This window comes from Seriola dumerili, unplaced genomic scaffold (assembly GCF_002260705.1).
Source record: "Seriola dumerili isolate Sdu_G_001 unplaced genomic scaffold, Sdu_1.0 BDQW01000133.1, whole genome shotgun sequence".
In the NCBI taxonomy this organism is placed as follows: domain Eukaryota; kingdom Metazoa; phylum Chordata; class Actinopteri; order Carangiformes; family Carangidae; genus Seriola; species Seriola dumerili.
The window spans coordinates 49,089-67,321 of record NW_019174388.1 but is presented as its reverse complement, the minus strand read 5'-3'; the positions used below and the strand labels follow the sequence as shown (position 1 = coordinate 67,321).

The window sequence follows — 18,233 nt, the reverse complement described above, 5'->3', positions numbered from 1 at the left end:
AATTCATGAATTATCATGAAATTATGTTGCTCATCATTAAGAAACAATAAAATCACTGAGTTTATATGATTCATTAACACAATTTCACAATGATAATTCATGCATTCATAATAACAAATGGTCTTAATTTATGTCACATTAAAAAGAACTAATTATTATTATTATTACTGTGAGTTACCTGGTTGTGCCGCCTCAAGTAAAGTCATGTCTTAATCTCAGTTACTGTTGTGCTTTCTACAGATCTAGTCCTTGTCTATGTAACTGGGTTCAGCAGCTCTGGTGGCACAGAGGTGAATGTATGAGCAGAATATAAACATTTAATAAATGCTTTATAACCCATGATACTGCGGTGTTTGATAATGTACTAGGCTGGGGTGACATCCAAACTTTCGATCCAAATATTGTGATATGAGATATTATCGCAGGGCGGTGGGTTTTATTATTGTATTTTATGTTTCAGATATAAGTGATGCTGCTACTAAACAGCAGTTCAAAGTTTTATTTGTCACATGCCGAGGTTCAATGTACAACAAGCAAAGCATATACTTTTCATCATATGGATTTCTCTCTTTAGATTTCAGGGAGATGGAGGCTGCTGTATGAAGAGATGAGGAATGAACATGTACTAAAACGCTGTTGTAACAACAAACTGTGTCTTCATAGGAGAAGCTGACAAATAGTGTGTTGTCAACTATTCATTAAATGTTTATATAGAGCTGTTGTATGACGTAACTGATCCACTAAGAATCACATAAACTCAGTGACTTGATCATTTCCTAATGGTGGGAAACAGGAAGTTGTGACACATCCTTCATTCGTTTCTTTCATTAACATTCATGTGTTTTGAAACTTTATTATTAAGTGTTACCAGAGATTCTTTATCAATCAGTAATAAGACGTCAGGGCCGACCACTTATCTGTGTTTCCTCCTTCAAGCTAAATAAAAGCAAATCAATGCATAAGTGTATCTCAAATGACAACTCATGAAATCCAGATGTTCATCAGCCTCCAGCAGCTGCAAACCAGGAAACCCAGAGAAGAAGAGTAAAACCTCTTAAAGCTGTTTGGCTTCCTGCCGCAGTTGTTTTGTTCTATAATCCTCCGGCATCCTCGAACGTCTCTGCTCCTGTTTGTGTTTGTGGAAACGTTTCAGCCGCCATTTTGTTTCCGCAAAGCCTGAAAATATAGAAATTAAATACGACTCGGAGAAAGAAGTAACCTGCCACAGGTAGATTTACACCGTCTGCAGCTGCTGATGAGGATTTATTTGGTCCCTCAGGGTTTAATGTTCACATGAGATTTTCCATTTTTCTCTTAATTACATACTCGTGTGACATTATGTGAAATTACAATAATATATTTATCCTTCATTTTCCCAATAAAACAACCTCATAGACTGGTTGTTGAAAGCGAGTCCCGACGCTGGAAAAGCAGGAATAATTTTAAAGCTGCACATGGTAATTTATCTGGTTAAATAAACTAACTGCTGCGACAGAGAACAGAACAAAATAAATCCATGTTTCCCCGTAAAGTCTCTTCTCTGGTCACAGGATCAAGAACATTGAGGCTTTGTAGGAAAACTCTAACGTCAGTGATTGAACGATCCGTCCAGAGGAAGCTTGAAGTCGCCGTCATCAGATCGTCCTCCGCTCTCGTCCCTTTAGTATCCGTAGTTATGAAGGCACCAGAGATTCATTGTTATCCTCGTCCTGTCATTCCCCTTCAGTGCAAGCTCATAAACTTCATCATCCAGCTCATCATTCAGTCTCTCGCCCCGACACCCGGGTTCATCGAGACTCTTGATGTTTCAGTTCCACACATGTCTCCTATAGAATGGTAATCTCAGTCTCTTGGTTCTGATAAGCCTCCTCCTGCATCTCGGTGTACAGCTGGTCCATCCTCTGGAAGGCCAGGAAGCCCTTCTTACCTGCAGACGGACGAGAGGAAAGTTTAATAAAAAAACAAACTAGAGTCACCTCCTCGTGGTCGTATCCCTCCGCCACTCAGACTAGTTCCAGATTACATCCTTGTTTATCCAGAGTCAGAGAAAATATGAACCATCTGAGTGACATTTTTTAATAATTACTGTGCGAAGTCTGATTAAAGGCTAAAAAGTGTACTGTGAGGTCACAGTGACCTTTGACCTTTTGATCACCAAAATCAAATCACTTTGTCCTTGAGTCAAAGTGAACGTTTGCACCAAATTTGAAGTAATTCCCTCAAGGCGTTGCATTCACAAGTCCAAAACTGGGTTTTGTGATGTCACAGTGAGTTTGACCTTTGACCTTTAGCCACTAAAATCTAATCAGGTCGTACTTGAGTCCAGGTGAACATTTTTACCAAATCTGAAGAAATTCCCTCAAGACATTACAGATATATTACATTCACAAAGCCAAAACTACATTATACGAGGTCATCATGACCTTTGACCTTTAGCCATTGAGGTCTAATCAGTTCTTCCTTGAGTCCAAGTGAATGTTTTGCCAAATTTGAAGGGATTCTCTTGAGAAGTTCTTGAGATATTGCATTCACAAGGCCAAATTCATGTTTTGTGAGGTCACCGTGACCTTGACCTTTGACCTTTGACCTTAGGCCATCAGAATCTAGAAGGTAAAACAATATATCTATATATATATATAAACTGAAGGAAGAGTCGTTCGGTTTGTACCAAAGGAGAGGACGGTCTCTCTGGCAGCGCTGCGAAGATCTTCATCCGCTGATCTCCACAGATCTGCTATGTGGTCCACACTCTCTGTCGCCTGGCACACACACACACACACACACACACACACACACACACACACACACACACACACACACCAGACAATTGATAACCAGCCCGTGATATAGACCAGACTTGTGTGTGTGTTGACAGGTTTCTGTGTGTGTGTGTGTGTGTGTGTGTGTGTGTGTGTGTGTGTGTGTCGCTCACCCGGAGGCACTTCAGAGCCAGACAGGAGCCATGTTGGATTTGAAGGTCGGAGCTCTTCAGACTCTCTGTGTAGTGAATCAGCGCCTGAGGCAGAAGTAAGAGAAGCTGCATCAGTACAATTCATTCGAGGCAGAAGGGAGACGGAGAGAGGGAAGCTGCTAAAACACAAGACTACTCTTCTTCTACTTTACTTTATATCAGGAGGCCGCAGAGTGTTTTCTTTCTCCTGATCACTTTCTACACCGTACTCCACTGTACTTTGTCAGATCTCCAAACAAACACAAATCTTTCTGTTGGTAAATGTACGTTTTCTGTGATCGGTTTAATGCTAACGAAGCTAACTAGCTACGTGTCCCTCGTTCAGTCACTCCACTCCTTTACCAAAGCCCTGAAAGGCAAGTGTTTTCATTTTCATGTGTGGAAACAACCCCCAAGAGATGAGAGGAAAAAAAAAGATTTGGGAGGGGGTAATAATTTTTCTGATTCTTTTTTCCTTTCCTCCCAGAATAATAAAAACTTCACTTGCCTCCCTGGTTTTGTTTATACAGATGAAAAAAACAGAAACTTTTCTCATCACAGCAGTTAAAGCTCAGGTGTTACTTATTACATTAACGATGGTTCTGTTCTGTTGAAGTGTCTCAGTGAACCGTGTGATGATTTCATTATTTACACCTGTTGTTGTTTTCCTGCCGTTTTCTGTGAGGAAGGAGGAATTTCTCAGGTCACTCAATTTCACACTCAGATTTCAGACACTCAGAATAAAAGTAAATGCAGTGCACCATATGTCGGACACAGTCTAAGTATCTATCAAATTACTCTTGTATATTTTACTTTTGTGAATCGAATTTTCTTGTTACTTCTCTAATTCATTTTGTCTGTTGTCTGTATCTGATATTTTTCAGATTTTACATTGTAGCGTGACGACAGCTGTGAACACGCTGCCCGGGACGGGTGGACGCACCTTGCTCCTGAAGGCCTTGCAGCCTGCGGCTCTGCACAGACAGTTGGCGGCGGCTTTGCAGACTTTGTGGTTGGAGTCGACCTGCAGGGCGGCCAGGGTCTGCAGCGTGCACCCCAGTGGGAGGAGCTCCACGATGCTCCGCCCTCTCAGTTTGTTGAGCGCTCGCCTCCGTTTGGGGCTCCTGAGGGCCGACAGGATGTACTCTGAAACACACCAGGAGCCACGGTGAAGGAACAACACAGGTAATTTGTGTTCATGGTCCATTTAGTAGCTGCTGTTCTGGAGCTCTCAATCACATCACATGATCTTTATCAGCAAATTAAGTCATAGAGGTGTAAATGTTTTTTTCCCTCTCAGCTTCAGGACTTTTCATGAACTTTGGAAACAGATTTAAGAGTTGGAATTTAAGGAATATCCAGTTTATACTCACTCAAACATATTTGACAGTTTTTAGTTTTTATTTAACATAAGATGAAAATCTGCTGAGGCAAATGCAGTAAGATATGTATAGAAATATAGAAATATTAAACTTTTTACACTGTTTTCTGTGGAAGCCCTCCCATACACAAACATCATATACGTATATACATATAGTGAATTTCCATAAATGAAATATATGTACGTATAAAATGAAAACATATGTAAAAATTATATATTCAGTTTCATTTCATCATGACAATGTGACATATGTTTGTATATGTCTGATTTATATATGTTTATATTGTTGACATATGTCATAATAATATTTGAATATATGTACACATACAAGTATATATATACTATGGGTCTTTCATATATGTTATGAGTCTTCATATATGCAGATGTAAATATGTGATAATAATATATCCCTTTATAGGTGACATCACTCTTGAAATAGAGACATACAGTATATGTCATATATTATATTTTATTTATTTATTTATTTTTAAATTTAAGTGAATTTTTTTAAGTGTTTGTTTTTGTAATACTCATGTCGGCCACCAGAGGCTGAAGTGCACCACTACCACAGTTTAAATCAGACTGAAAACATGTTTTTCTCCAGATTAATTTAAGTTTCTCCAACACAAAGTTCATATAATGTCATTTATGTAACGTCACTGTCACGCCTTTCTTTTGGCTAGAAATGTATTTTAATAGGTAATAATAAATCTTTCTGTCAGAGGCTATTGGACGTCAGGTGAGAGAGTACAAAGACCTACAAAGGTCAAAGGTCACAGTGGACGCATGGGATAAACATAGGAGACTGTTTTTCTTTTTTTTACCTGCCTCTCAGGGTTTCTGCAGTTCGTTTTATTTTCATGCACATTTTAATCCACACTTCAGTAACCAGGAAGTGCTCCTGCCAGCAACAGCTGTGTGATGTTTTCATGTAATAAGACTTTCACACCCTTAACTTTCACATCTCAGAAAAGTAAATTAAATCTTATCTAACGTTCCTGGCACGCTTCGTCTCAGTTGGGCTGTAAACTCCACCCGCCTGGTGTTCAGAGTGAGTTAAAACAAATGCCAAGATTTATTTCAGACTTGATTTGTCCCTGATTGAATTAAGAGCAGAGACACAGTGTTGTTGTTTTAGCCGTGCCATGCAAACCAAATGAAGTTTATCAGTGTAATACACAGCAGACATAAGGAAGGAAGGAAGGAAGGAAGGAAGGAAGGAGGAAGGAAGGAAGGAATGAAGGAAGAAAAGAAGAAGAAGGAAGGAGGGAAGGAAAGATGAAAAGAAGGAGGATGCAAGGAAGGAGGCAAGGATGAAAAGAAGGAGGAAAGAAGGAAGGAAGGAAGGATGAAAAGAAGGAAGGAAGGAAGTTAAGATGAATCATGTGGCTGTTGAATCTTAAAAGATCCTTTAAGGAGAACTGTGGCCCCTGCACACACACACACACACACACACACACACACACACACACACACACACACACACACACACACACACACACACACACACACACTCAGTTTGGCTGTCACGTTGACAGATGGTCCAGATTCCTTTCATATGCAGGAATCTCTGGAACGTTCTCGGATCCTAAAGCTCTGTAGGAGAGGACATACCATTCCTCACACACACACACATGTGCACATATCTATATACACACACATGCACATATCTATATACACACACACACGCTGTGGACACCTGTCATATGTGATGGTAGAAAAAAATAATATGGATTTAGTTTGCAAAAATATGGTTGGTGCTCCGCGCTGGTCTGTTGTCATTAAAATAAAAAGAGGATAGAAACGAAGCTCTTCTTCTGCTGCTCAGTACAATAAACCTCAAGCTACGTGACATGGTTAGTCTCATATTAGACATACGCATACAGAAATATAATATATGACATGTCACTATATCAAGGGATTTTTATATTTATATGTTTAGAGCATACATGAAATAGTAACAATTATAAATGTAGGTTCATATATTAAAAATGTCTAAATGATATATTTTTATATGTTATAAGATGTTGCAACCATATATGTTAATGATATTTATTTAAATTTAATGCAAGTTTATTAAAACAACATAACATAAACAACATGTATGTTTTTTAAATTAATTTTAAACACGTCTATCTTCACATGTTTATAATATCAACATATAGTGACAGGCTTTAGGATGAATATATATTTATGTTACAAGTCTACAATGAAAGCATACAAACATAAATAATTTGTATAGGCTACACATATATTTCTAATAGGTTTCATATATAGTTTTTACATATGTGCTTTTATTTTATATGTGCATATAAGTCCTATATAGAAATTCAATATATGTACATACGTTACATTTGCATATGGGTATATTTTCTTATCATTTGGATGTTCTCTTAGTTCAAGCATTTTAAAGCGACGTCTATATTTTAATACCTTCTTTAGAGAGGCGGGAGATGTGCTCTCCCAGCTCCTGGACGCTCCAGCGTTTCAGATACACCGACAGCTGGAACAGGGTGACTCTGTCTGGGCTGCAGAGCGGCCGAGGGCTGGGCACCATGCGACAGGCCGTCTGGACCTGCTGCAGGAGCTGGGAAAACACTGCAGGGGAGGGAGAGAGAGAGAGAGAGAGAGAGAGAGGTTTTCATCTGCTCGTGGTCGAGTTATTACCCCCCCCCCCCAAAAAAAAACAAAACAGGTGGAATGAAGTGCTTATCTACCTTTCTCTGATTGGCCGGGCTGCTTGGCCTTCACCTTGTGCGTGTAACGTTTCTTCAGTGTCCTGGAGAAGCTGCTGGCCGGGCAATAGAAAGGAGAGCTGCTGTCGTTCACACAATCATCCCAGAACAACAAGACATCCCTCGTTCTCTGGGCCTTAGGGAGGACTGGAGGATGAGGAGAGGAGAGGAGGAGGAGGATATATATATTTACCTTTCTTTACCCAGGAACATCACCTGAACATTAACAAAGACCCAGGTTCAAACCTGCTGTAAATTATTCGTTGCTAATCATATATTAATTATAAACATGTCATTCTCTTAAAGACATATAAACAGATTTGTTTTTACTGACTGTCACGAGCGCAGATGTTGTTGTTCTTCTCCAGCAGCAGACAGCTGACTCTGTCCAGGACTTCAGCCTGAAGAGCCACCTCCTCCAGCAGCTCCCTCCGAGACGGGCAGAAGTCAGTCGTTCTAATCATCTGAGGAGACGTTATGATCATTGGTTAGATTTGCTCAGCAAGAGCAAAGATGAACCAGATTTCCCGCCTCATGGTCGTTTGCCTCGACTAACCAGCCGAGTTGCAGGAAACATGGTGACAGTCTCTCCTTCCTGAGTTACAGCATTGAATAACGACCAGAATTTTTTGTGCAGAACGTTATGATGTCACAGTGAAGTTGACCTTTGACCTTTTGGATATAAAATGTCCTCACTTCATCATTTTATCCTGTTAGACATTGTGTTGAAATGTGTCATCATTAATGTAAACATAAACCTGTTCTGTATTTCCCTCAAGGCTTTCATGAGATATCAGGCCAAAAACATTTTGTGAGGTCACAGCGACCTTGACCTTTGACCTTTGACCACCAAAATCTACACAGTTCATCCATGACTCCTAATGAATGTTCGTACAAAATTTGAAGAAATTCCTTCAAGGCGTTACTGTGATATCGTGTCCATGAGGATGTGACGGACATGGCTCCTGTACCTGTAGCAGGAGGAGGCAGATATCCAGGTGAGTCTCTAGAGCTTGGTCAAAACCCCAATTCCCAGAAGTCAGAGGGATGAAGACCAACTCTTCCTCAGAAGCTGATTGGCTGTTCAGTGTGCTCTGCTGGAAAGAGCTGATGCTGATGGAGAGAGAGATGAAGAGCAGAGATGAGTTGTTTTACCACAGGTCACTGCTGATTATTTTTCTTTTATCCACCTGGAAACTCACCCACTGTCCTTTAGTCTCAGGCTGCCCAAACAGGAAGTGTCGTCATCCGCGTTGAAGTCATGTGACAGGAAGTCAAAGCTGCCCAGGACTTCCTCGACAGCGAGCGTCTCCTCCGATGATGAGCTCTTCATTAGGGAGAGGTCGTTCTGAGGAGGAACACATTCACACATTCATGAAGAGGAAAGATAAAAATCACCTCCAGTATCTTTACCTGCAGGCGTTGGTTTACCTTCAGGATGGTGGCCAGGTGCAGTATCTGGTGGTCCAGGGCTCTCAGCTCCTTCTCAGACAGACTCTGGTTCTGTAACGTCTTCTCCAGCTCTGCGATCAGGGCCCCCAGCCTGAGCGCCTGGGCCCTGCGCTGGGCGCCACTCATCCCCGACCTCCCCGGGGCCGGAGCGGCCCTCGTGGTGGTTGACGATGGGGCCGCAGGTGGAGGCTGGGTAGCGAGCGTAGGTGAAGCCGAGTACGACTGACAGTCTGGGGAGTCCTGGTAGAAACAAAGGAAGGAGTGAGTTTGAAAAGAGAAGAAGAAACAAGAGGAGACAAGTGTCAGCCTGATGAAACCTGAAGAGAGACGCTGTGAAAACAGGAGGAGATTTAAGGAGGTGAAGAAAAGTAAACTGAAAGAGAAAGGACGAGATGAAGAAGAGATGAGGGAGTTGACAACAATAAGAAAATAGTGGCTCTGGTTGTTGGATCAGATTCTGATTCAATTACTGGTTTCTGTTTTTATTTTCATCTACATATTTTATCATCTTCTGTCTTCCTATTGTCTATTCTCATTGTCCTACTCTAACCCTATTAGCCATTATTTTATTGTACTATTACATTTTTTATTGTAAAACACTTTACCTGCATCAGAATTTCAGCGCAGTGTATGTATGATATGAGTGGAAGTCTTTTTTGTTTTGTTTTTTCTACCTGCACACTGACAGAGTCCTGTCCTGGGGCTGCACTGTGTGTCTCAACATCTGGTTCTCCAGCTGTGTTCTTCCTGAGGATGTCAGGAGTACTGGACCTGGAACAAATACATCATGATTATTCAAAAAAGAAGAAGAAGAAGAAGAAGAAGAAGTCAAAGTATGTCGGGATCCTGAAGGCAGAGGAGATGAGGTAAAACCTAAACTCTGAAACTTAATTACAAACACTGTCATTTTGTCTTTGACTTCATTTGTTACATTTATTAATTTATTCATTTGTTACATACATTTGTTATTTGTTCAGTTTTAAAATGCAAAACAAGTGGTTCGTGAGTTCATCCTCACCTCTGCAGGGCCAGCAGGGATCCCGTCTTACTCTCCCCTGGTGTAGAGGGAGTCTCTAACACTGCTCCCCACCTTTCCTCCTCCTCTTCCTCCTCCTCCTTCTCATCCATGCTCTTCCTCCTCTCCCTCTCCTCTGTGGAGACCTCCAGGGATCCTTCCTCCCCAAGAGACAGCCGAGTCTGGCTCCCTCCCAGACTGGTGCCCTGACTGGGGCAGGAGGGGTAGCTGTGAGCCCGCGTCAGACTGAGGAGGAATGGATTTTCGTTTTAAGTGTAATCAACACATAAATCCACACTGAGAACTTTCACTTTACGACTCAGCGCTGAAAATGGTCCTTAAAAGCAGTGGTTCCCAACCTGAAGATCAGGCGTTTACTTTGGTACAACTTTTCTATAATTTATCTTGTAAAACAACTTTTTCCTCTTCAAAACTCTAAAAATCTTTCAAATCAAAAAAACAGTGAAAACAAAATCTCTTTGATTGAACTGAAACAAGCCAGGAAAGGATGGGAAGTTACCGCCTCCTTTCACTTGAGCCACACAAAAAACAAAAGTGATATCCCACTATGTTTACCACCCTGTACGACATACCTCGGGGTGTAGGGGCTTTTGGGGATGTGGTTGGACATGACGGAGGTGTGTGAGGGGTCGGACAGGTAACTGAGCAGAGACACGCCTCCTCTGTTGTGACGACCTTTAGACACCAGAGACGGGAGGGAACCTTCTCGATCCCGCAGCTCACGCACCATCGACTGCAGAGGAAGCAACACGTCAATGTTAACATCAAACTCTAAAGTCACTGTTAGCTAGTTTCTAACTTTAACCTTAAGTTACAGTTAAGCTAACTAGTTTCTAACTTTAGCTTTACATTACAGTTTAGCTAACCAATGTCAGCTAGCTAATAGTGCCTGTCCAATGTTAGCTTGTCATGTCATTACCAATATTAAATGTCATATATGATCTAATGTTAGCAAACACTGGTGCTCGGTCATGAGCCGTGAGACAATGGAGGGTGTTTGTTGTGGAGAAACGTTTTTACATCAATATAGAGTTTATTATTTCATTTCATGTGCTGGTTTAGTCTTTTAGCTTTAACATTAGTTTTTATAACAGACACCCTTTTTGTTTTCACTTAGGAATTCAGGAGTTTTACCTATTCAGGTAATTGAACAATATTATAATACATGTGCTCAACACCTCAGTTCACTGACGCACGTGACTGCACTGCACTGACTTCCCTTTGACCCTGGAGAGATAGTTGACCCCCCCCGGTTGTCACTGTATAATTCGTATGTATGTTTGTTAGTGACCTGTAATGACCTCACTCCTCTGTTCAGTTCTCTCTCTCTCTCTCTCTGTGTGTGTGTGTGTGTGTGTGTGTGTGTGTACTCACTATGAAATACTTCTCGGTGAAGGAGGGGGTGCTCGGTGCGGTCCAGCTGTAAACTGAGCTCTTCCTGCTGGCCACCGACTGCCTGCTGACGGACAGAGGCCTCATCTTCTCAGCGCTGTCAAACGGACTGCAGGTGCACAAACACACAGAGGTTCAGATAAATGCACATCACACACAAACACACTAAACATCACACTCTCCATACGTGTCAAACATCTGACAATAAACCTGCAGATATTACTGATGGTGAATATTTTAGTTTATCAGTTTGTCTCATGAGTGAGTTTCCAGACTTTTCCCAGAGGTTTGACTCTTTTTCCTTCACCTTTCTTTACTTTGTGAGATCCAGAGCGTACGGCGTGTGCATACTGATATTCATGCAACTTTATAGTCACAGTCCTGACACTTCAGAGACTTTGTGCTTTCATGTTTCTCTGCTGAGTAACTCCCACTGGACGTATCTGCTTCGTCCTTTTATTTACACAGAATCATTATCAGTGAGTAAATTGTTTATATCCTACAGTACAGAGGCTGTCAGGGGACTCACACTCTTTATCAACAGCTTTCTGCCTGATATTCATCACTTGTGTCCACATTTTCTCCTCCCATCAGTCTGAACTTTGATCCAACATGTTTCCATCTTCTCCCGCTGCCCAGAGACATATTTTCACTTTTTCTTGACTCCTATTTCACGTTATATGTTGCAGCAAAACAGTGTAAATCACTGAAAGGGGCTCCACAGAAATGTGTGTGTTGTGTGAGTGTGTACGGCCTCAGCGGGTTTTTGTTTTGTAGGTGTGAGAGTGTGACTTTAATTTTCCGTCTCTCCGGGGAGAATCCATGAAACGTCCTCCACCTGGCTGCTCTAAAGCCTGAAATGTGATCTGTCATGGTGCAAAGGGCACAGCAATGTGTGTGTGTCTGTGTATATATATATATATATGTGTGTGTGTGTGTGTGTGTGTGTGTGTGTGATGTACGCTCTGTATTCAATCAGCTGCTCTGCGGCAGCTGGCTCAGGTTAGAGGTTCAAAGCAGACAGAGGCAGAGACTGAAGAAGAGAACAGCCTCTGACTGTGAATCTAAAATGATGCAACACATCACTTGTTGTTGTTTGGTCTGTGTTGTGTTTCTGCTGAGAACATGTGTTAAAGTCACAGTCTGACATTTCAGAAAACAATGAAGTAACAGAAAGAGATTGAGCGGGGAAAAGAAAAAACAGGAGAGGGTTTTGTTTTCCAGCAGAGTCGCTCTGTGATCTGATGGCTGCGTGAACCAGCTGCACCTGTCAGTCATGTGACTCAACTTTTAATACGATATGTGCAGGACAGAGCGAGGGGCCACACATCTGAGGTCAGGACAAAGATTCATAGAAGTCGTTCTCATGTTTTACATTTCCTCACTCAGCTGTCCACGCCTCAGTTACTGTCCTGACCTCCACATCACTTCCTGTCCTCAGAGCAGGACGTGCGTCTGTGCTACACGTCATGAATGTGTTTGTGTTCGTGTGCGACGTGTTCGTACTTCCAGGTGACCTCCAGCTGCAGTTTGATGGTCCCCAGCTCCGTGATGTCCACCAGCATCAGCTGAGGCCTCGCCACGAAGAAGTCTGCGCTCGCACACGTTACCATGCCAACCAGCAGCCAACCCAAACCCTTCGCCTCCGTCACCTGAGAGATGGCATTTGATAGGTGAGACACCCAAACACACACACACAAACACACAACATTATTATTATTATTATTATATAATTCATTTCTGTTTATTGACTTGTATAGATAGAAAGATAGATGGATGTCTTTATTAAATTAAAATGTCACAGCAACTGAGTTAAAATACAATAAAATACAGTAAAATACAAAGAGACAAAAGACAAAAATAAACAGTATTTAAGTACATAGATAAATATAAATAAATAAGTTCATATGGACCAAAGTGTGTGTGTGTGTGTGTGTTAACCTTGATCTCGAAGTTGTGGTGTATGTGAGGGAGGAAGACCATCTCCTCCTCGTCCCACGACTGCGTGTCGTCGGATTCGATCCTCCCTCTGATCCTCCACCGCTGGCGGCCCAGTCGCACCACCACCTGGTCACATGACATCATCAAGACATGACATCACCACCAACCACTGGCCATAACTCGACCAACAGGTGAGTTCTTCAGTCAGTTCAGGGTCAGAGTTTAAAGAGATCAACCTCCGACCAACGAGGTAAAAATACTGCGTGTTATTTGTTGTCAGAAGGAAACAGCTGAACGAAGAACAGTTGTGTGTTTACAGTCAAAATCTGTTTTCTCGATCACTGCTCCAGTTCATCAGGACAATCAAACACCTCGGTGGTGACAAATTTACATCAGTTTTTTTCGCAGTTCTCAATGGGAAACGCTGACAGCGAGGTCAGTGGGTTAGTCACCGTCATCAGGACATTGTTTTTAAAATGCTGTGGCAACATATGTGGATTTCTCTTTGTGTTGTGGTGGCAGCAGAAGTCTCAGGAGGGAATACCTCCAAACTTCAGCAGATAAAGCTGAAAATATCTGAACAGTTATATTCACTACAGGGCGAACTGACCCTTTAGTGTCCAAACAACAAATCTGGTTGAATATCCTCTGTGTGATTTTCTTTTAAACACAGTGTTTTGTATAAAATCAGTGCATCCTTGAAGTTAAAGAAGCTGTTTGTAAGTTTTTGCTACATAGCTAACATTAGCATTAACAGCTGTTAACTTACCAGTCTAGAAGAAACTGTTTGAATTCAGCATCAAACTTCATTCCTTTACTCACCAACAGCTTTCTCCAGTTAACTACTGAAGTTAGCATGCTAACGAGCTAGCCCTGGCCCGGTTGGACCGTCTTATCCCTTTCCAATACCGAGTCACTGAAGCGTCCAGGCAGCCCTGAAGATGTAGCTGCTCTGAGGACGTATTATAACCTCTTGTCATGAAGATGAAGCTATTGGTAAGACTGGTAAGTAATGCTAACGTTAGCTATGTAGCAATAGCAAAACTTTCAAATATCTCCTTTAAACAAATGTGCTGGTTTCATTTCTTTTGCAAAGCAATTTTTTTAAAAATATCTCAACTTTCATTGTTTGCATCCATGTTTAGTTTTCTTCTTCTCTGCCTGTTAGTGGCACATGTGAAATAACACAGTGCTGCTGATGGTCAAATACTCAGCTACAGTTTGTTCAGGTGATGTTGGTGTCAGGATTCACACATTCAGTTCAACCACCGGCTCTGTTTTTAGTCACATTTACACAAAGTTAAAAGTGAATAAATATGTTTATTTCACTTTTCATTGACAGAATATGATTCACACGTTTGAGCATCTTCCTGTTTTTGATCAAATGTTTTTGCTCAAGAGAAAATCTGACCTCATACTGGTCCCCAGGGCAGAGCCGGGCGAAGCCGATCAGACCTGCGAGTGAAAACATTTGGAAAACAGTGAGTCACTGATCACTTATAAACTGCTGTGTGTGTGTGTGTGTGTGTGTGTGTGTGTGTGTGTGTGTGTGTGTGTGTGTGTGTGCGTGTGTATCTTTCATTTTGATGTGTAGCTCTCCGAGGAGGATTTCTAACTCTCCCTCCATCACAGACATGTCCTGCAGAGGAGAAACTGGGTTAATGTGGAAATTTAGATAGAAAAGATAAAACTTAAATCTTCTTATTGTTGTCAACCACTTTTGCTTTTTCACCTATTTTCTGTCCACATTGAGGTCAAAGGTCACAATCATCATTGTATCTTAGTATTTCATACTTGAGGTGATAGAGGTTCAATCTGAACATATTGCAGACTCAGTACTGTTGATTTTTTTTGTTGTATAAAGTCTGTGTGTGTGTGTGTGTGTGTGTGTGTGGTTGCAGAGGCATACACAGATGTCAGTGTTACAGACAGAGGTGCTGACCTCCCTGTGAAAGGCTCTGTGGTCAGTCATCCTGAATGAACATGTGACAAAGTGAGGTCTGTTAGCATGTGTCGTAGCTCGTGTGTGTGTGTGTGTGTGTGTGTGTGTGTGTGTGTGCTGTAAAAACATCTGAAAGGGAAACTTGTTGCGGTCGATCAGTAAACGACAGATTTCTAAACAAAAGGAGCAGGTGACTGTGTGAAAGGAGAGGAGGAGGAGGAGAAGAACAGATGTGAAGGCGTGAGCACGTGTTGGAACATGAGGACGAGAATAAATGTTCTGCTGTTGTATCTTTTGGTTTTTTTAAGATCAAAACAAAATATGAAAAAAGAATATTTTCTAATGAATCTTTTACATCCATAAACAAAACCTCACTTTCATGTTTTCTACAAAGAAATGGAGCTGAACATGACGACAATCACTTGTTAAGCTGTTAAAACTTGTGCTCCCATTTCACGTCTTCATCTAAGTCTTTCTATTTATTTACCTTTTCCCCCAGTGTTTTTTATTTGCTTATTAATTCATTTTCTTACAGTATTGTATTAATGTTGTTATTATTTTCTTGTAATCAAAACTTCTGTACCTTACTCTTCATGTTTTTGACCTGAGCTGCTGTGTGACGGACGGACAGAGACACAGACAGACGCTGTGAATGAGTCCTCAGTTGTCTGTTAATGAGCCGTAGCCTGCGGCTGCAGACAGGAAGTCACAGTGGGACCATCACTCACACCAGATCTTTTTCATTTGGCAGCATTATGAGCATTAGGGGCGAGCGTGGAGGCGATGGAGAAGTGGCGGCCACTTCCAGCCTGATGAGACGTTTCAATTACAGACGGTCGTCTCTGATGGTTCAGACTCTGTCCTCAGCTTCAACAAAAACCTTCATCTCGGGTTTATTTTCTGCAGATGAACGGATTCATTCATTCACCTCCAGTCCGGCTGCGTTCTTTCTGTGTGATCGTTTTTTAATCCAACTGTTTGTCTGGATCCGTGTCTGCCAGGAGCCTTAGTGGCTGCGGCCCAGTTTACACAGTGTTACACAGTGTTTCTGTTCAACACATAAAACGCTGCATTTAGTTTTTTATTATTCAGCCTGTCCCGGATCTTCATGCTGTTTTCTCATTATTTACTGTCCAGTATGTGGACGTTTTTTTTTGTTTTTTCTTCCTTTTTGATGAATCAGCTTTTATTTCTGATCAAACTGCAGAAAGCTGAAAGTAAAGATAAAGGTGCAGCACTCTCTATGTTTTATCTTATATTGATTTTATTAGTATTATGTATGTTTGTCTATTATTATCAAATTATCTTAATTGGCTTTTTAATTGCAAGAACGTATAATACACACAATCGACTAGACCACAAACAGCTTCCACAAGCCGGTTGCTGCTTGTTGCTTATTGGTTTTATAGTATAATTATTTATTTATTATGTATAATCTCTTTTACATTTGCCTCTTTTGACTGTTACAATCACCTCTGGACCTGGTGTTTGTGTGACGTCCTTGATTAGTAAAATATAGGATGAACAAAGACACTAAAATAAAGTTCAACAGTTTAATTAACTGCTTTAGATCTTTATCGATTTAATATTTGTTTAATGAACATGTTTTTGAATATTCAAATTACATTTACACACATTACACTTATTTTTTTTTATTTTTGTTTTCGAAACATCTGACTTCTTTAACCATCTTGGAAACGAATTAGGAAATCAATAAGAACCAGAATCAATATAATTCAAACGGTACTCATCCCTATCCACAATATTAAAAAATAAAAACAACAATAATGGCAAAAATAATATAAGTTGCTCATTTTACAGAGGTTGAAACTGTGTCCCAGTTGAGGACGCGGTCAACGAAGGTGTGGCTCTTCGTAGACCGCGAAGGCCGAACGGAAATGAGATGGAGGGTTTTTCGCTGTGCTGTTCCCGCCCTTACCGCTGCGTCGCAAAGCGCTGCTCCTGTCGCCTAGCAACCTTGACAACAGGTAATTTTTCTTTCACAAAAACTTGAGGTTTTAAAAGTCGTACCATTCGCTGCAACAAGACATTTACATCTAACAGTGTGATCCTCAGGCTCTCTGTCGGCGCTGTTTGCTTTCATTAACGGCACGCAATGAATCCTGGGATAGGTCGGACCACGAAGGATCCAGCTGTTGGCGCCTTCGTTGCCCAGGAAGAGAAATTGGACAGTCTAGTCCCGCCGCTGTGACGTAGTCGGTCTTTAAACGCAGCGTCTGAACTGGGACACAGCTGTAGTCCTGTGTGTCAGTGACTCTAGTAGGGAACTCCAAAAATGGAGGCCAATAGAGAAGAAAAGGCCGCGGCGTCTGTTACCGCCATCTCACCAGGGAGCAGAGCAAAGACTGATGGGAGGTTTTTCTTGTTGAAATAGTGAGCTACAGTGACGTCCTCCCTTCACACTCACAAACACACACTCGTGTAAAGTTTGAATGAGCTTTGATGAAAGTGAAATCCGCCTCCGCTCTGAAAGTTGTTTGCAGCAGGAAAATGTTTAACCTTTGACCTGCAGGAGAAAATGTTCAGCTGATGATTCCTGCTGCACAGATGCCACTTGAAAAAAAATCCCATTGAAGTTGTTTCTGATGACAAAAATCATCAAATCTTAAAAATGGAAAGTTAGCTTTATTTTCTTGCTAACGTTTATGAACTTTAATGAGTTTCTGAAACTGTGTTAAAACGTTTGAGTGTTAAACTTTGAGGCAGAAACAGAAACGGGATGTTGTACCCTGACTTCTTTTCTTTTTTGTTTTGTGGATGGTTTCATGTGTGACTGTGTTTAGTTGTGTCTCGACCATGTGTGACCTCTGTCTGCTGCACACATGCTGCGATGGTGGCACAGCAGTGATTCATGATTCAGTTTAAAGCAGCAGAAACACACACACACGGCAAATAAAAATGAAACCTGCTGTGTGTTTGGTTTGTGAACATAAACAGAAAATACTGTTTATTTGCTCGTTTTAATTTTATCGGTCCAGGATGGTAATTGTAAAGATATGTTGATGGTAACACGTCGGCACTGTGACATCAAGATTAACTTCAAACACGCGTGTAAAATCACACACACACACACACACGCTGTGATCAGGGCAGTACCTGCAGGCTGTGTCTGTGGTTGCGGTTGAGCTCCAGCAGACTCTCCCTGGAGGCTCTGGTGGACGGGGACAGGGAGAAGGCTCTCTTCATGTTGACCGCCCCCTGACACAACCTCCACTGGATACAATAGGTCTCATACAGCTCCTCCACCTGTGGGGACGAGAGGCGGACGTGACGGAGAGGACTGACATCAGCTGATCAATCACAGCGACAAACGACACACACCAGACTTCAGGGAGAAAATCGAATTCAGGGTTAAATGATTTGGATCTGCCCCAAAATCTTAA

At 41.5% G+C, this 18,233-nt stretch overlaps 1 protein-coding gene across 3 annotated transcripts in view; it reads right to left on the bottom strand.

The window, feature by feature from the left end:
• Positions 1-148: 148 nt before the first annotated feature.
• Positions 149-18,233, bottom strand: part of ripor3 (RIPOR family member 3) — a 54,166-nt gene continuing 36,081 nt past the window's right edge. For 2 of the 3 annotated variants that reach the window (XM_022748841.1, XM_022748842.1), the window contains 19 exons: positions 17,947-18,096; positions 14,463-14,526; positions 14,299-14,342; positions 12,888-13,013; positions 12,453-12,598; positions 10,929-11,055; positions 10,127-10,287; positions 9,537-9,779; positions 9,193-9,289; positions 8,498-8,758; positions 8,269-8,414; positions 8,038-8,179; positions 7,401-7,530; positions 7,049-7,213; positions 6,765-6,929; positions 3,894-4,096; positions 2,933-3,016; positions 2,669-2,759; positions 150-1,927 (listed from right to left, as the gene is read on the bottom strand). In XM_022748841.1, the coding sequence (XP_022604562.1) occupies positions 1,827-1,927; positions 2,669-2,759; positions 2,933-3,016; positions 3,894-4,096; positions 6,765-6,929; positions 7,049-7,213; positions 7,401-7,530; positions 8,038-8,179; positions 8,269-8,414; positions 8,498-8,758; positions 9,193-9,289; positions 9,537-9,779; positions 10,127-10,287; positions 10,929-11,055; positions 12,453-12,598; positions 12,888-13,013; positions 14,299-14,342; positions 14,463-14,526; positions 17,947-18,096 (2,646 nt within the window). In that variant the 3' untranslated portion in view covers positions 150-1,826. Of the gene's footprint in view, positions 1,928-2,668; positions 2,760-2,932; positions 3,017-3,893; positions 4,097-6,764; positions 6,930-7,048; positions 7,214-7,400; positions 7,531-8,037; positions 8,180-8,268; positions 8,415-8,497; positions 8,759-9,192; positions 9,290-9,536; positions 9,780-10,126; positions 10,288-10,928; positions 11,056-12,452; positions 12,599-12,887; positions 13,014-14,298; positions 14,343-14,462; positions 14,527-17,946; positions 18,097-18,233 lie in introns of all 3 variants that reach the window. The other variant, XM_022748843.1, reaches the window with a different exon arrangement.